The sequence below is a fragment of the Salvelinus sp. IW2-2015 genome, linkage group LG28 (genome assembly GCF_002910315.2).
Source record: "Salvelinus sp. IW2-2015 linkage group LG28, ASM291031v2, whole genome shotgun sequence".
Lineage (NCBI taxonomy): Eukaryota > Metazoa > Chordata > Actinopteri > Salmoniformes > Salmonidae > Salvelinus > Salvelinus sp. IW2-2015.
This window is the reverse complement of record NC_036868.1, coordinates 17,809,062-17,827,641: the sequence shown is the minus strand read 5'-3', so window position 1 is coordinate 17,827,641 and position 18,580 is coordinate 17,809,062. Positions and strand designations below refer to the sequence as shown.

Below are 18,580 nucleotides of genomic sequence, written 5' to 3'. Positions count from 1 at the left end.
GGAGGAAAGGTTACATCAGACAAGACCATGGTTGCAGACAGTCTGAATAGCTATTTTACAACTAAAGCTAATACATTAGTTAGCAAGTTACCTTGTCAATCAGGTTGCTATGGGGAGAGTCATGTCCAGCAGTTTTACTCACAGCAGGGGATTCAAGTAACTGATTTTTCATTTGAAAAGGTGTCTGAGTCAACTGTGCTAGAGAGGCTGAAAGAACTTGACCTTTCCAAAGCAACTGGCCTTGACAACATTCCTGACAGATTTCTAAAGGATGCTGCGGTAATTATCACCCCCTGTGTAACTCACATTGTGAATCTGTCTATTGAACTAGGCTGTTTTCCCAGTGAACTAAAACTTGCAAGGATCATTTCTTTATATAAAAAGGGAATAAGTTAGATCATGGAAACTATCTTCCTGTCTCAATCCTGTGTGCTTTATCGAAGGTCATGGAAAAGATTATGTTCAAGCAGATTGACAGTTATATTTCYTTACATAACCTATTCTATGAGCTCCAATCTGGCTTCAGGAAATCCCATTCCACTGACACCTGTCTACTATATCTGGCTGATTACATAAGGAAGTAGATGGAGGGTGATTTTTAGGTATGGTTATGTTAGATCTCCAAAAGGCGTTCGATACAGTGGATCATGACATTCTGTTAATCAAACTAAGGGCCATGGGCTTTAACAACTTAGCAGGAAAATGGTTCAGCTCTTACCTGCAAGGAAGAAAACAGATGGTGGATGTGGATGGGACCCTGTCTAAACCCAAAATCTTGAACTGTGGGGTACCCCAAGGGAGTGTGCTGGGTCCACTTTTATTTCTATTGTATATAAATGATCTGAAATCTGCCTGTACATGTGACCTTTTACTATATGCGGATGATTCTGCACTGTTGGTTTCCCACAAAGACAAAAAAGTGGTTGAGAAAGCCCTCAGTGCTGAACTTCTGAATGTCAGTAATGACAATAAGCTGGCTGTATTGTGGCTGTATGACAATAAGCTGTCACTTCACCTTGGAAAAACAGAGTCCATCTTGTTCAGGTCCAAAGTGAAACTGAGGAAATCCCCAGATTTTAAGGTGGTAGTAGGTGATATAGTAGTCACAGCAAAATAATATGTTTAGTATCTTGGATGTGTGCTAGATAACCATCTGACAGGGGAGAGCATGGCACAAAATGTTATCGCCAAAGTGAACCATAAAATTAGGTTCCTGGCTAGGACCTCCAAATATCTCGATAAGAATGCAATGGGGACATTGGTAGGAGCTCTTGTTCAGTGCCACTTTGACTATGCATGCTCTTACTGGTACAATAGTGCCCCCCAGATATTAAAAAATAAATTGCAGACATCTCAGAACAAATTAGTCAGGATTATTCTTAAACTTCCAGCACTTACGCATCTTGACTATTCCCACTTTGAAAGGCTTAGATGGCTTAAAGAGGAGGAGAGAGTTGCTCAGATAAAATTGTGTCTTGTACATAAGATAGTCCACAGTATGGTCCCCAGATACTTGTGTAACTACTTTAACTTAGTAAGGGATAACCATAACTACTCAACTAGAAGGAGTGAAACTGACGTTGTTCCTTTTAGATTTAAAAGTGTTATGGGGAAAGAAACGTTTTTATACTCAGCTGCCATTCTTTGGAATAATCTTCCAAAGAATTTGAAATGTATAACCTCTATAGGTAGTTTAAAGTTCTCACTGAAAAAATTGCTAAATAATAGCATGTCTCAAAAGTAAGTGGTAAGATTAAAGTAGGTGGCAAAGAGGGAAATGCCCAGGATAGCATATGGTCTGCCTTTTTGGTGCCTGTGGTTTATTATATTGTGATTGTCTTGTTTGGTTTGTTTGTTTGTTGTGTGTGTGTGTGTGTGTGTGTGTGTGTGTGTGTGTGTGTGTTGTGTGTGTGTGTGTGTTGTGTGTGTGTGTGTGTGTGTGTGTGTGTTGTGTGTGTGTGTGTGTGTGTGTGTGTTGTGTGTTGTTGTGTGTTGTGTGTTTGTGTTGTACACTACCGTTCAAAAGTTTGGGGTCACTTTTTGAAAGAACATTTTTAAAAATTGCCCATTAAAATAACATCAAATTGATCAGAAATACAGTGTAGACATTGTTAATGTTGTAAATGACTATTGTAGCTGGAAACGTCTGATTTTTAAGGCCCATTAACAGCAACCATTACTAAGCTTTGTGTGTATGGAACATTTCTGGGATCTGTTATTCTGGGATCTGTTATTTCAGACACACACTTTACATGTTGTGTTTATATTTTTGTTCAGTGTAAATAGTATATCCCACACATTTATTGTATTGTATATATGTTTTCCCATATAAGCATGAAGGAAAGGTATGTGGGCAGCTATGGAAGAGAAGAGAGACTGCATTTATTTTTAGGCTAATAACCTTTCTATCCATCTTCTCCCATTCATACAGGAATTAAAAGGGCAATACTGACAGAGACAAGAGCTTGCCGTTCATGTTGATTCCTACATGCCAAAGCAAGACTCTGTCTATTGGACTTTAAGTGCATCAAAATTGATTGAACAATATCCCAAGCCCCAGATGTCACCGAAAAGCACCCCATTATTGAAATCTTGGCTCAGAGTAATTTTGATGCTTAATTGCATTCAACCCATGCTGAGGATTCACCTACTAGTAAGCCTCAGAAGGGAAATGATGCATGTTGCCTGGGAAACAATCAAGCTAAGACTAAAAGTAAATATATCACTGTGCTTCTCTGACATACTTAGACTTAACTGAGCCTCCCCTTCTACTCTCTGATTTGACTGGGGGACCATAATTCAGATCAATCTTTCTGAGGACAAAAATTTTAAAAAGGTATACTGATTGAGTATGCCCTTGGTCAAAAACTATGGAGAACAACATTTCAAGTATGTTCAGGGCCTACCTCATTTACGTTTTCAAAGGCATTGATGATGTCGTAGGGCAGGCAGGACAGCAGGTCAATGACGAACCAGGTCTTCAGGTAGTTCATTCGAATCAGCTTTGGGTCCGAAATGACCTCTCCACCAGGCCCAACGAAGGTGGTGTGGAAGTTGAGCACAATGTCCACAAGGAAGATGACATCTACCACGCTGTCCAGCACGAGCCAGGCCAAATTGTTCTGCTTGGTCTTGAAAGAGACATTGTAGGGCACCATGATGGCTGTGTAGAAGGTGAGGATGAGGATGACCCAGTCCCAGGTGGTCTTAAAGGTGCAGTAATGGAGGATGATGTGGGGTGGCGTCTTGGGCGCCTCCTGCTTGTACTGGGGGAGAATGTCCGAGCCGAGCTGGAGAGCCTGAGGTCCACATAGAAAAGAGGAAGACTGTTATTAAAGTAACCCTTTATATTACATTACTGTTTCAGATGCTATTTACCTGATATCTACTTGCAGTGCCTATAATAAGTATTCACCTTCGTTGTGTTACAAAGTGGAATTGAAATTGATTTAATTTGGATTTTCTTTGTCATTGATCTGCATAGACAAATACTCCATAATGTGAAAGTGAAAAGTACATTCTATAAATGTTTACAAATTAAAATGAAATAGAAATAACTTAAATGTATTGGTTGTAAAATGATTTACCCCTTTGTTATGGCAAGCCTAAATTAGTTAATGAGAAAAAATTGGCATAACAAATCACATAATAAGTTGCAGGGGTCAACATGATTTTTGAAAGATTTCCCCATACATACAACCTCTGTAAGGTTCCTCAGTCGAGTAGTGAATTTCAAGCATGGAGTAAACTACTGTCACGACTTCCGCCGAAGTTGGTTCCTCTCCTTGTTCGGGCGGTGTTCGGCGGTCGGCGTCGCCGGTCTTCTAGCCATCATCGATCAACTTTTCATTTTCCATTTGTTTTGTCTTGTCTTCCCACACACCTGGTTTCAATTCCATCATTACATGTTGTGTATTTAACCCTCTGTTCCCCCCATGTCCTTGTCCGGAATTGTTTACTGTAAGTGCTTGTGCAAGTTATTTCTGGTGTGCGACGGGTTTTGTACCCATTGTATTTATTGTTATGTTTACGGTGATTTTTATTATTAAACTGCTCTGTTGTAACACAGTTTTTGCTCTCCTGCACCTGACTTCTCTGCCGCCAGTACGCACCCCTTCCTCCATCTTGGCACCACCATGGACCGCGTTGTCCAGACAATGGACCGCTGGGAGAGACAGGGAGTTCTACCAGCGCCTTCCACCAGCACAACCGGGGTCTCCACTACGCGCCCCTCCTTCTCCTGGTCCCAGTGGGATTCGTCTCTCCCTTCCCCAGGAATACGATGGGACGGCTGTGAACTGCCAGGGGTTCCTGTTGCAGCTAGACTTATACCTGGCAACCGTCCACCTGGCTCCTTCGGGCCGTGAGAGGGTGTCCGACCTCATCTCGTGCCTCACCGGGAAAGCCCTGGAATGGGCCAACGCTGTGTGGAGAGAGGGAGATGCGGCGTTGGACCAGTTTGAGGAGTTCACAGTTTTCGACCACCCGCCCGAGGGTAGAGCGGCGGGTGAACGCCTCTTCCATCTGAGGCAGGGGACGAGGAGCGCCCAGGAGTTCGCCCTGGAGTTTCGGACCCTGGCTGCCGGCGCGGGATGGAACGACAGGGCCCTGATCGACCATTATCGCTGCAGTCTACGCGAGGACGTTCGTCGGGAGTTGGCCTGTAGAGACACCACCCTCACATTCGACCAGCTGGTGGACCTGTCCATCCGGCTGGATAACATGCTGGCTACCCGCGGACGTTCAGTTCAGGGTCTGTTGGTTCCATCCCCCCGCAATCCCTCTCCGATACCCATGGAGTTGGGAGGGGCGGTGCGAAGGGAGAGCGAAGGGGGTTCCAGCTCGTGCACCATCTGTGGCTGCAGAGGTCACACTGCCGGTCGGTGCCGGGTTGGTTCCTCTGGGTATCGAGGCAGCAGGCAGGGCGCTCTGGCGTCACCCCAGGTGAGTCGGCACCATTCTCACCCAGAGCCCTCTGTTGCACATATGTTTTTGTATGTCACTTTCCTGAGTTTTCCCCCCATTCCCAGCATAAGGCGCTCGTTGATTCAGGCATGGCTGGGAATTTATAGATAGATCGTTCTCCCATAGTTTAGGGATCCCCATTGTTCCCGTGGCTGTGCCTTTCCCCGCCTTAGATAGTCGACCATTAGAGTCAGGGATGATTAGGGAGGCCACCGCTCCTCTGGGCATGGTGACGCAGGGAGGTCACAAGGAGAGAATTAGTCTCTTCCTTATTGACTCTCCTGCGTTTCCCCTGGTGCTAGGCCTACCCTGGTTAGCTTGTCATGACCCCACTGTTTCTTGGCAACAGAGGGCTCTCACGGGGTGGTCGTGAGAGTGCTCGGGGAGGTGTTTAGGGGTTTCCGTTGGTGCTACTACGGTGGAAAGTCCAGACCAGGTCTCTACCGTGCGCATTCCCCCTGAATATGCCGATTTGGCTCTCGCCTTCTCCAAAACGAAGGCAACCCAATTACCACCCCATCGACGGGGCGATTGTACGACAGATCTCCTGGTAGACGCTGCACTTCCCAGGAGTCACATGTATCCCCTCTCACAGGCGGAGACGGCGGCTATGGAAACATATGTCTCCGAATCCCTGCGTCAGGGGTACATTTGGTCCTCCACTTCACCCGCCTTCTCGAGTTTCTTTTTTGTGAAGAAGAAGGAGGGAGGTCTGCGCCCGTGTCTTGAATATCGAGGTCTGAACCAGATCACTGTGAGGTATAGTTACCCGCTACCGCTCATAGCCACAGCGATTGAGTCAATGCACGGGGCGCACTTCTTCACCAAACTAGATCTCAGGAGCGCTTACAACCTGGTGCGTATCCGGGAGGGAGACGAGTGGAAGAGTACCACCTCAGGGCACTATGAGTACCTCGTCATGCCGTACGGGTTGATGAATGCGCCATCAGTCTTCCAAGCCTTTGTAGACGAGATTTTCAGGGACCTGCACGGGCAGGGTGTAGTGGTGTATATTGATAACATTCTGATATACTCCGCTACACGCGCCGAGCATGTGTCCCTGGTGTGCAGGGTGCTTGGTCGCCTTTTGGAGCATGACCTGTACATCAAGGCTGAGAAATGCCTGTTCTTCCAGAAGTCCGTATCCTTCCGAGGATACCGCATTTCCACCTCAGGGGTGAAGATGGAGAGTGACCGCATTTCAGCCGTGCGTAATTGGCCGACTCCCACCACGGTAAAGGAGGAGCAGCGGTTCGTAGGGTTTGCCAACTACTACCGGAGGTTTATCCAGGGTTTTGGTCAGGTAGCGGCTCCCATTACAGTGGTCGGCTGAGGCGGACAGGGCTTTTGGTCACCCGTGGGCTCTGTTTACCTTGGATCCCATGCTGGCCAATCCGGATCCCTCTTTGGCGTTCATAGTGGAGGTGGATGCGTCCGAGGCTGGGATAGGAGCTGTGCTCTCTCAGCACTCGGGTACGCCACCGAAGCTCCGCCCCTGTGCCTTCTTCTTGAAGAGGCTCAGCCCGGCAGAGCGAAACTATGACGTGGGGGACCGGGAGCTGTTGGCTGTCGTCAAGGCCTTGAAGGTGTGGACACATTGGCTTGAGGGGGCTAAACACCCTTTTCTCATCTGGACTGACCACCGCAATCTGGAGTACATCTGGGCAGCGAGGAGACTGAACCCTCGCCAGGCAAGGTGGGCCATGTTTTTCACCCGTTTTGTGTTCACCCTTTCCTACAGACCAGGATCCCAGAATGTGAAGGCAGACGCATTGTCCCGGCTGTATGACACAGAGGAGCGGCCCATGGATCCCACTCCCATACTCCCCGCCTCCTGCCTGGTGGTGCCGGTAGTGTGGGAGCTGGACGCGGACATTGAGCAGGTGTTACGTGCAAAACCCGCTCCCGTCCAGTGTCCCGCTGGGCGTCTGTACGTCCTGTCTACTGTTCGTGACCGGTTGATCTATTGGGCCCATACGTCACCCTCCTCTGGTCATCCTGGGATCGGTCGAACAGTGCGCTGTTTGAGCGGGAGGTACTGGTGGCCTACCTTGGCTAAGGACGTGAGGGTTTATGTTTCCTTCTGCTCGGTGTGCGCCCAGTGCAAGGCTCTGGGGGTACGGTCCGGAGGAAAGGTGCTGGGTTCCGGTCGAAGACGTGTTGGACCCTTCAATGCTGCAGGAGTTCCACCGTCTTTGTCCGGATCGCCCTGCGCCTCGCCCTCCGGGTTGTCCCCGAGGCCAGTGTCGGCGCGCGTCAAGGGGTGGTACTGTCACGACTTCCGCCGAAGTTGGTTCCTCTCCTTGTTTGGGCGGCATTCGGCGGTCGGCGGTCTTCTAGCCATCACCGATCCACTTTTCATTTTCCATTTGTTTTGTCTTGTCTTCCCACACACCCTCTGTTCCCCCCATGTCCTTGTCCAGAATTGTTTATTGTAAGTGCTGACATTATTTCTGGTGTGCGACGGGTTTTGTACCCATTGTATTTATTGTTCTGTTTACGGTGATTTTTATTATTAAACTGCGCCATTGTAATTCAGTTTTTGCTCTCCTGCGCCTGACTTCTCTGCCGCCAGTACGCACCCCTTACAACTACAAAGACCAGGGAACTTTTCCAATGCCTCATAATGAAGAACAGCGATTGGTTGATGGGCAAAAGTAACAAATCAGACACTGAATATAAAAATGGGGTAATTATATTATTTTATGCTAATACCATTGCTCTGTGAAAGAGATTTTGTTTAACAGGTAATCTTTTTTTTCTCAAAGGTACACCCCTGTTTTCAATACCTTTCAATACCTCACCTGGCGAGGATAACGACACTGAGCCTTTTTCTAAAATGTTTTATGAGATTGGAGAACAAATTGGGAGTGACTTTACACCATTCCACCATACAGAATCTTTCCAGATCCTTGATATCCTTTGTCTGCGCTTATGGACTGCCCTCTTACAATGTTCCGGAGACTGACATGGCCATTGCAAAATGTTGATTTTGTGGTCATTTAACAATTTATTTGTGGATTTTGATGTGTGTCTTGCTGAACATTAGGATAATGTTTTACAGCTTTGTCATTCTATTTTTTTTAAATCATTTTAGTAAATGATTGTCAGAGATTATTACAGACACCTGTGACAGACACCTTTTCATACATATCTATTTTACCACTTAGACATAAAATCACTTTATAAATCTACTTTATAGTGTATTAAAATGGTCTAAATGTTCGTTTTGGTCCCATATCGCTTGCACCCAATGACTACATCGAGCTTGCAACTCTACAAACTCGTTGGGTGCATTTGCAGTTTGTTTTGGGTATATTTGTAGTTTGTTTTAGGTGTATTTTGGGACATTAGTAACTAAAAGGTGATTTTGAGTAATTTTCTTTCTAAATGAACAGAGAAGATGTATCTGAACACTTAAATTCATCCTGATGCTGCCATGATTAAGAAAATGTAAGAATGGATCATGCATGATGATGAGTATGAAAGGCTATAACCGATGCTAACCTCTCACCATTACCAATAACAGGAAAGGTTAGCATTTTGGGGAGTATCACCGTTGTGCCTCTGACTTTCTCACCCATCATTATTCATGATTGTTGTCAGAAACATGAGTATTCAGAAACATCTTCTAATCTCACTTACAAAAAAGTGACTCCAAAATGACTACTGACATCATTCACTACTATTGGGCAAGACATGACCCAAACACACCCAAAACAAACTGCGAATGCATCTAATGTATTTGTAGAGTCACAACCTTGATATAGTTATTATGTGAAATTATATGATAATTTGGCCTAATACTTATGACTCCTTCTGCCGGGGGGACTAGGTACATCAAGTGGATTTATGTCTAAATTGTCAAACAGACACGTATGAAAATACCCTCAAATGAAAGGTAACATTCTGAACTGTCGAAAATGCTGTAGTACAGAGCCAACATTTTTAAATGTATCTTGACTGTCCAAATACATATGGTCAGGACTGTATTATTCTTTTCCAGTGAGATGCTCACCTCAGCCAGTCTGGAGTGTTTGTGGCTGACCTCGTTGACTTGGTTCATGGGCGTCAGCTGCTGCATGTTGCTGCGGCTGTTGCTGGTCAGTGCCCGCGTCAGCCGGGCAAACTTGTTCCATCCTGCCAGAGATGAGCAGAAGTCCATTGAGCAAAATCACCATAAAAATTATATTCTCTGACCGCCATTGTCTTAATCTTTCACTGCCTCATATTGAGTCTGCTTCTATCATATATTTACTTATATCAGAGAGGCCATTAGTAAACTTAAACTGTAGGTCTCCTCTTATGGACAAAAACTTCCCGGAAGACCACAGGACACATTTGTGGGCACAATCTGCAGTTACTCTGGTCTCAGAATATAGGGTCTCCCAGCTTCTATAAAGGATATATAGCTAATGGCATACCACCATTTGGTGTATTGCATGGACAAAAGCGAGAAAGCCTAATTTTCACCACCTGAGGCAATCTAATTCAGATATGATGTGTGTACCAAAGGGGTGTACTACAAAGTGAGTTAGAGGATATAGTTGTCTGATTTGGTCAACTATGAGTTCAACTCGGGATAACCGTTGACACGAAAGTAGCTCACCTTTAAGCAAGGTACATTTCCATGGCAACTAATCCTTAAGAACTAACACTAACCTGCTCTGGGGCAGGCTGACTCAGGGCTAACTCCACTTATCCTGAATTAAGTGTTTGAGCCGCGAGTTGAGGACCAAGGAAATCAGATTCCCTCCCTCGCAATGATTGCATCATCATCCAATTTATTTGATGAAGTCGACTGAATAAATAGTTTTTTTGTGTACATTTTTTTTTATATTAAAATACATGCATACATTACACATTTAGAAATGACCGGATGCATTTGAAACTTCATGCACAGGAAAACTTTATGACTTAATAAAGTTATTTTATCAATAGGAGTGGGAAAAAAGGTGCACCAATGCACACCAAAGATGGCATTAACAATAAGTAATAAAAGAAACCGGGCACCTCTAATAGCCTATTTCACACCATAGCCTTTTTCTTTTAATGTTGATTTGGCAAATGTGGCACTCACTCGCCAATGGATTGGTGTTCAGCTTGCTGGGCTTATCCACGTGTGACATGCGAGCACAGTTACAAGCCTGGCTGGAGTTAACGGCAGGTGGAGGATCAATATCCACCTTCGTAACATGGATGAAGCCTGAGCTGGAATGTGAAGCTAACTGAAGTTGGCTAGCTTTATAAAATCCTGAGTAGATCTAGCTGGCATCGTAGTGTACCACTCTGCTCTCCGTCTATAACCTTACATGTCCCTGTCAACAAGCTACAAACATAACCAGCGCTCTTTTCTTCTGGAGCTTTTAGGAAGATTGTAATGCCCTGAGGGACCTAATAAGAGTACAACATCTCTTTTTGACTTCAAACTGAATGGCAGCATTATGGTGTGAGACATGAGAACCCAGCTGAGCGTCTCGTTTGATGCAATCCCTATCATACATTATTTAACAGCCAAAAGTTTTCTTTTTAACCACTCTCCCACAGCTTTGGGAGGCTGATGGCTTTGGCCTTTGGAGTTTTGGAAAAGAGAGACGCACAGAATGCATAGTTAAAAGTCCAGATTTCTCTCAAATGATCGTTGACTGCTTCTACGCACACCAATGGTAGGTTTCGCAGATAAAATCTGGTTGGCTTGGATGAATAAAAAAGATAATGTTAAAGTTCCATTGAAGTCATTTTGGTGAATGTAAACCGATAACAACAAGAACATATGACATCACTAAGCCAAGTCCCTTGTGGACTTTTTTTCTCTGCCCATCACCCCGACAATGCAGAGAAAAGCAAGCAGAGAAATACTGAAGCACAGACACATTAAATCATTCAAGGGTTAAGGGGGTGAACTCAACCATGTTCAATGATTGGTGGGGCGGATTAAAATAGTTTGCTGGCCTGTCTCAGCCCTTTCAGTTCAGCACGCAAATAAAGTGTGAGCCATATGGGAGGGCAAAAAAAGTAACTTATTCAGGCCAACATCTCTAATGCTAACTGTTTGTTCTGTATACTGTGTGTATCACACAGCAGTGTGCTTGCAAGGAATTAAAGCCCCACTACTTGGTTAGCTATAAAGCTGAGGGATGGCTTCATTTATGCATTTATAATGTAGATATGCCCCAGGAAGTCCCCATCCGCAGGCTGTTTAGAAACAATGCAGTAAATGTTGGGTTATGATGGGGCTAGACAGCTCATGAGACATTCTTCAAGATACAATGGTTATAATATTCATTTAAATGATAAAAACTGCTGTCAAATATCACAGTGGGCCTTTAAACAAATGAAAATTCCAGTTACTTAACATTCAGTCATCCTGACAGTTGGTGTACGCTATTTCTCAACATAATTAACAGAATGAGGTCCAGTTGGCTGTTAAATGAATGAGCATTCCTTTTGTGATGGACATAAGCAGTTGCATCTGTCACTCCATCAAATATGAAGTGAGTTGTCCTTGCCATCTGCTTGCCATTACATACTTAGTCACACTGCTGCACATGATCCCCAGGGATGTGTCGGTGTGGACCCAGGGGGAGACGCACACATCCATCTATTCAGACAAACAACATCTGGGCCAATAAGTACAGTGTGTGGTCATGTCACATGTAGCTACAGTATGCCATGTAAACTAAATATGCTTATGGGAATGTTTCCAGAACATTTCATTAGATTGTCAGCAAAGGTGTAAGAACATTGCCAAAAAGTATCAGTATAAACATAAAATCTGTCCAGTTTTACGCATCATCAAACAATGTTTTAGGGTGCTCAGAACATTCCCTTGAGGGTCCAAGAATGTTCACAAAAAGCTACTTTGTTGTTCTTCAAAAGTTCCCAAAACATTCAAACAGACTATCGCATATCCTTTGACCGTGATGACGCCAAACATGTTTTCCTTTTGCTTGGGCCAAGAGGGTAAAAGGTTGCCTCAGCAAGAGGCTGTCTACCTGGCCCAGAAGAAATATAAAAGTGTGTTTAAGATGAGGAACTGAAGATGTCTACAATGTTTGAGATGGTCTAAACCTCAAACCACAAGGCAAATTAGAAACGTATCTTTGTCTTTTAAATCACCAGTTGGTTTCGCTCAAATGAAACACCTTATATATTTTGATCAAAGCTCTCTGTTGATAGACAAACTACACAGTTTAATGTTGCTGCTAGCAAGAGAGACCAACAAGAGAGAGGAAGGTGGGTGAAGGAAGAGATCTCACACTGCACATAAATCACTTATACCAGAGGAGAGCCCTGTCACTCAGTCTTCCATTCTCTAGAAAGAACCATGGCCAGACATAAGCAGACAGCTTATCTGTCTTGCAACACTCCTCTGCTGCTGAAGTTTGTGGCCTCAAGTGCATAACATGTGATCTCCAAGAAGCCCTCTGCTATCAACTTTGTAGTGATTAGTTAAAAACATCTGTGGGTTGTAAGATGCCAGGACATCCCTTCCCTTATCAAAATAACGGCAACGTGCAAAGCCTTTCAGCATAACTAACGACACCTCTCACCCAATCCATGACCAACGCAAACTTCAGACCCGGATACAAAGCCCCACTTTACAGAACCGCCAGAACACAAAAACATAAAACATCCAAGCAACCATCAGCCTACTGAACAAGGGACAACAGCATGTTCTATTAGTTGACAGGTAACAAACTTTTAAAGGATGTGCGAGTCGTATACACATCCCAAATCCTCAAACAGGTCCTGGGCCAATAATAGATTCTTTGAATACATAAAGAAACACACAGTATGCCCCAGCTGCTTGGATGTCATCCACAACATACTAGACAACTTTACGGCTGCAATAGCCTTCATTAGGTCACGTAGGAACAGAATATACTTTGTTCAGGCTTTTTACTTAATTGATATTAGGTATCTCACCCTTGGTGGATTCGTCCTCAATAGGCTGCTTGAAGACAGTTATGTCTTTGAAGGTACACAGGAACAGAACCACCTTGTCGTTCTCATTCCTGATGGGAGCCACCTGCATGTACAGCCATATGGGTGTCCCTGCAGGGTAAAAGAAGAGAAGGGAACCAAGGAAGGAGTGTAAAAGGCTACATAATAGGAAAATATGTGGTATCATTAGGTCATCTCTGGTACTTCTTTCTATTTAAACACAAATGGTAACTACAGATGTAGGCTCTTAATTTGAGCCAGTTTACTACAGCAGGAATATAAACCTGCAGCAACAGAAAATTATTATGTGGATTATAATTAATGGACATTTTTGTCGTGGTTCATACATATTTCATAAGGGGAAATCAATTCTGAAATTTCTAAGTGGAAATTACAAACTTCAGAATCTTTTTAAAACCTAAAATACACTACAAGTTTAAAATGTCCTGCATTGCACAAAAGTTTTCCTGCAACAGGGTGATCAAATTAAGATCCTACATCTGTACCTGGTACTAAATGGAGATTATTGGGGCTTATTTCAATAGATCCCAATGAATACCAAAGAAACAAACAAGTGTTTTGTTCATAAACTCAGCAAAAAAAGAAAGGTCCCTTTTTCAGGACCCTGTCTTTCAAAGATAATTCGTAAAAATCCAAATAACTTCACAGATCTTCATTGTAAAGGGTTTAAACACTGTTTCCCATGCTTGTTCAATGAACCATAAACAACTAATGAACATGCACCTGTGGAACGGTTATTAAGACACTAACAGCTTACAGACGGTAGACAATTAAGGGCACAGTTATGAAAACTTAGGACACTAAAGAGACCTTTCTACTGACTCTGAAAAACACTGAAAGAAAGTTGCCCAGGATCCCTACTCATCTGCATGAACATGCCTTAGGCATGCTGCAAGGAGGCATGAGGACTGCAGATGTGGCCAGGGCAATAAATTGCAATGTCCGTACTGTGAGATGCCTAAGACAGCGCTACAGGGAGACAGGACGGACAGCTGATCGTCCTCGCAGTGGCAGACCATGTGTAACAACACCTGCACAGGATCGGTACATCCGAACATCACACCTGCGGGACAGGTACAGGATGGCAACAACAACTGTCCGAGTTACACCAGGAACGCACAATCCCTCCATCAGTGCTCAGACTGCCCGCAATAGGCTGAGAGAGGCTGGACTGAGGGCTTGTAGGCCTGTTGTAAGGCAGGTTCTCACCAGACATCACCAGCAACAAAGTCGCCTATGGGCACAAACCCACCGTCGCTGGACCAGACAGGACCGGCTAAAAGTGCTCTTCACTGACGTGTTGTGGTTTTGTCTCACCAGGGGTGATGGTCGGAATCGTGTTTATCGTCAAAGGAATGAGCGTTACACTGAGGCCTGTACTCTGGAGCGGGATCGATTTGGAGGTGGAGGGTCCGTCGTGGTCTGGGGCGGTGTGCCACAACATCATCGGACTGAGCTTGTTGTCATTGCAGGCAATCTCAATGCTGTGCGTTACATGGAAGACATCCTCCCTCATGTGGTACCCTTCTTGCAGGCTCATCCTGACATAACCCTCCAGCATAACAATGACACCAGCCATACTGCTCGTTCTGTGCGTGATTTCCTGCAAGACAGGAATGTCAGTGTTCTGCCATGGCCAGCGAAGAGCCCGGATCTCAATCCCATTGAGAATGTCTGGGACCTGTTGGATCGGAAGGTGAGGGCTAGGGCCATTCCCCCCAGAAATGTCGGGGAACTTGCAAGTGCCTTGGTGGAAGAGTGGGTTAACATCTCACAGCAAGAACTGGCAAATCTGGTGCAGTCCATGAGGAGGAGGTGCACTGCAGTAGTTAATGCAGCTGGTGGCCACACCAGATACTGACTGTTACTTTTGATTTTGACCCCCCTTTGTTCAAGGACATATTATTCCATTTCTGTTTGTCACATGTCTGTGGAACTATTTCAGTTTATGTCTCAATTGTTGAATCTTGTTATGTTCATACAAATATTTACACATGTTAAGTTTGCTGAAAATAAACGCAGTTGACAGTGAGAGGACATTTCTTTTTTTGCTGAGTTTATATTGTGCAATTACAATTTTACCAAGTTAATATCTGATTATTTCTATGTCATAGAATAGATTGCTACCAATTTTGTATCCCTTTACTTCTACATACAGTATATACATACCATTGATACTTAGGAATATTGCAGGTGGAATTGTTGCATAAAGCACCTTTAAGTATATAAAGTGTATTATAATAATACAATGTCAGTGAGAATAGAATACTGTAGAATAATGTGATTTTCACCGGAGGGAACTTCAGTAATAAAATGTTTCTAAAAACAGTAGCCACTTTAACCCCATCCTTACAGGGGTAAACCCCTATGCTAAATTGACAATGTTAGCTAGTGACATCTTTATACTCACTGTTCTTCTTATAGAGCAGCACTTCAAAGCAATGTGATTCATAGTTATCAAAGGTCTGCCTGACTTCATCTATTGTGTTCTTGTCTGTCAGGTCCCCATACATGAAACTGCGGGAGCCAAAGAAGGAGAGGGTCAAAAAGGCGTGGTAGGTAGGGTTAGTTTGAAAGACAGATGGGGAAAACAAAGAGAGAGGGTTAGTCGTGCAAACCTGTGTGGCATGAACATTCACACAACAGACACCATTTTATCACTCACTGAACTGTAATTTTGCTCATGGGATCGTGATGACATTGACTGTCAAATCCTATTGATACAGTGCTTGTGTTGAACAAAAGAGAGGCCCGAGTAAACAAGAGGGAGCTGACAACATGATAACCTCCCAACCCTGGTGAACTGTGGATAAACATGGAACATTGATGCAACATCAGAGTGATTACCATTTTAAAAGCTGTGTTTTGAGTGTTTTTGCAGCATTTCCTAAATGTTGGCAGTTGTATCACGCTATATCATGATTAAATATTTCATATTTTGATTGCAACATTAAATTCAAATTCTTAACATCCTATGGTAAGCCTAAATCAGAATATTTTCTCCATGTAAACTATTGCCATTGTACCCCTGATCAAACCCTAACCTGCTCTGCGGATGACCCTTTGCTGCTCCCTGCCTGTGGTGGTTGTGTCCAGTTATACACATCATCACACAATGTTAGTTTAAGGATGCACAGAACTCTTCAAAAGTTCTGAAAACATTCAATCAGACTATCGCATATTCTTTGACCGTGGTGAAGCCAAATATGTTTTCCTTTTGCTTGGGCCAAGAGGGTGAAGATTTACCCCAACAAGAGGCTGTCTACCTGGCCCAGAAAAAAATATTAAAGTGTGTTTAAATTGAGGAGCTGAAGATGTCTAATGTTGAAGATGGTCTTAACCTCAAACCACAAGGCAACACCTCGATTAGGCTGATATAAATCCTTATCATTTTGTTTGATGATTTAGAATGTTAGTGTATTTTTTTTCTATATAGACTACACTTTCTCGTTCTGAACTTAGTGCCTTCAGAAAGTATTCACACCTCTTGACTTTTTCCACATTTTGTTGTTACAAATTGGGATTAGAATTGATTTAAGTGTCTCTTTTTTTACGATATACACAAAATACTCTGTTAAAGTGGAAGACAAATGCTAAAAAAAATGTTTTTAATGAAAGATAAAACACTAATACGTATATATCTTGATTAGATAAGTATTCAACCACCTGAGTCAATACATGTTAGAATCCCCTTGTCTTTTAGGGTAAGTCTCTAAGAGTTTTGCACACCTTATACAATATTTGCCCATTATTCTTTTTTAAACTCTTCAAGCTCTGTTAAGTTGTTTTTTGATCATTGCTAGACAGACATGTTCAAGTCTTACAACTGAGTTTCAGCAGGCCACTCAGGAACATTCAATGTCGTCTTGTTAAGCAACTCCAGTGTATATTTGGCCTTCAGTTATAAGTTATTTTCCTGCTGAAAGGTGTCTGTTGGAAAGCAGACTAAACCAGGTTTTCCTCTAGGATTTTGCCTGTGCTCAGTTCTATTCCATTTATTTTTATCCCCCCCAAAAATGATCTAGTCCTTGCTGATGACATGCATACCCATAACATGATGCAGCCACCACCATGCTTGAAAATATGGAGAGTGGTACTCAGTGATGTGTTGTGCTGGATTTACCCCAAACATAATGCTTTGAATTCAGGACAAAAAGTGAATTTCTTTGCCACATTTTTTGCAGTATTATTTTAGTGCCTTACTGCAAACAGGATGCATGTTTTGAAATATTTGTATTCTGTACAGACTTCCATCTTTTCACTCTGTCAATTAGGTTAGTATTGTGGAGTAACTAAAATGTTGTTGATCCATCCTCAGTTTTATTTTATCAGCCATTAAACACTGTAACTGTTTTAAAGCCACCCGTTGGCCTCATGGTGAAATCCCTGAGCAGTTTCCTTCCTCTCCGGGCAACTGTGTTAGGAAGGACGGCTGTATCTTTGTAGTGACTGGTTGTAGTGATACACCATCCAAAGCGTAATCAATAACTTCACCATGCTCAAAGGGATATTCAGTGTCTGCTTTTTTTTGACCCATCTACCGATAGGTGCCCTTCTTTGCGAGGCATTGGAAAACCTCCCTGGTCTTTGTGGTTGAATCTGACTGAGGGATCTTACAGGTAATTGTATATGTGTGGGATACAGAGACGGGTAATATTTAAAAATCTAGTTAACCACTATTATTGCACACAGAGGGAGTCCATGCGATTAATTATGTGACTTGTAAAGCACATTTTTTCTGAGCATATTTAGGCTTGCCATAACAAAAGTGTTGAATACTTATTGACTAAAGACATTTTAGCTTTTAATTTTGTATTAATTTAAAAAAAATGTGGGGTATTGTGTGTAGATCAGTGGCACACAATCACAATTTAATCTACTTTAAATTCTGTCTGTAACACAACAAAATGTGGAAAAAGTCAAGGGATGTGAATACTTTCTGAAGGCACTGTACAACACGGGTGGGATATAAGGATGGGTGGGGTTTCGTGACAATGACCACAAGAGCCGCTCACCAATTTGACAGCTCCAACGTGTTATACCTCCGACATCGCCTAAAGAAAAAAAACAATCATATGCTATGCGATTGTCAGTTACCGCCGGTTAACACTGATCTGATCTAGGCCTAAGTCTGCAAATTAAAGCCACTTCCGTCAATCCCTCCCTCCCATCCTCTCCAACTTTTATCTCCTATCATTCTGGTTACACTGATCATTATCAGGTGAAAAATAAAGTATTTTTTATGGAAGATATCCCCATAGCAACAGCTTTTGTATCTTTGTCTGTCTATTTCTTAGGAAGGACAGTGTGCAGCATGTGTGGGTTATTTTCAGAAGCCTCAGTACTGTCAGTGTCTGCAAGTTCAGTGTGCCCAGCTTCAGTAAAGAAACGTAAGCACTCTTGCTATGTGTCAAAGTATCTATTTGGTTCTGTGAGCATGCATTGACATCAAGACATGGCAAAAATGAGGAGGGAGGGGTGTTGTACATTTCATGTGGACAATTTAACGCTTCATCTCCTGCATGACAGCAAATCCCACTCCTTTGGGCATTACAAGTGTGCAGGACACTCTAATTAAAATACTTTAAATCGAGAATGTATCACGTCAAAGATATCTCACCATTTCCTCTCCAACAGTTTATAATCC

General features: G+C 43.3%; 1 protein-coding gene across 1 annotated transcript in view; it reads right to left on the bottom strand.

Moving 5' to 3' along the window:
* kcnh5a (potassium voltage-gated channel, subfamily H (eag-related), member 5a) overlaps window positions 1–18,580 on the bottom strand; it is a 139,721-nt gene that overhangs the window by 80,669 nt on the left and 40,472 nt on the right. Inside the window, exons 3-6 of the mRNA XM_023973544.1 lie at window positions 15,344–15,450; window positions 12,895–13,023; window positions 8,984–9,105; window positions 2,907–3,299 (exon numbers count right to left, since the gene is read on the bottom strand). Of these exons, the coding sequence (XP_023829312.1) occupies window positions 2,907–3,299; window positions 8,984–9,105; window positions 12,895–13,023; window positions 15,344–15,450 (751 nt within the window). The remainder of the gene's footprint in view (window positions 1–2,906; window positions 3,300–8,983; window positions 9,106–12,894; window positions 13,024–15,343; window positions 15,451–18,580) is intronic.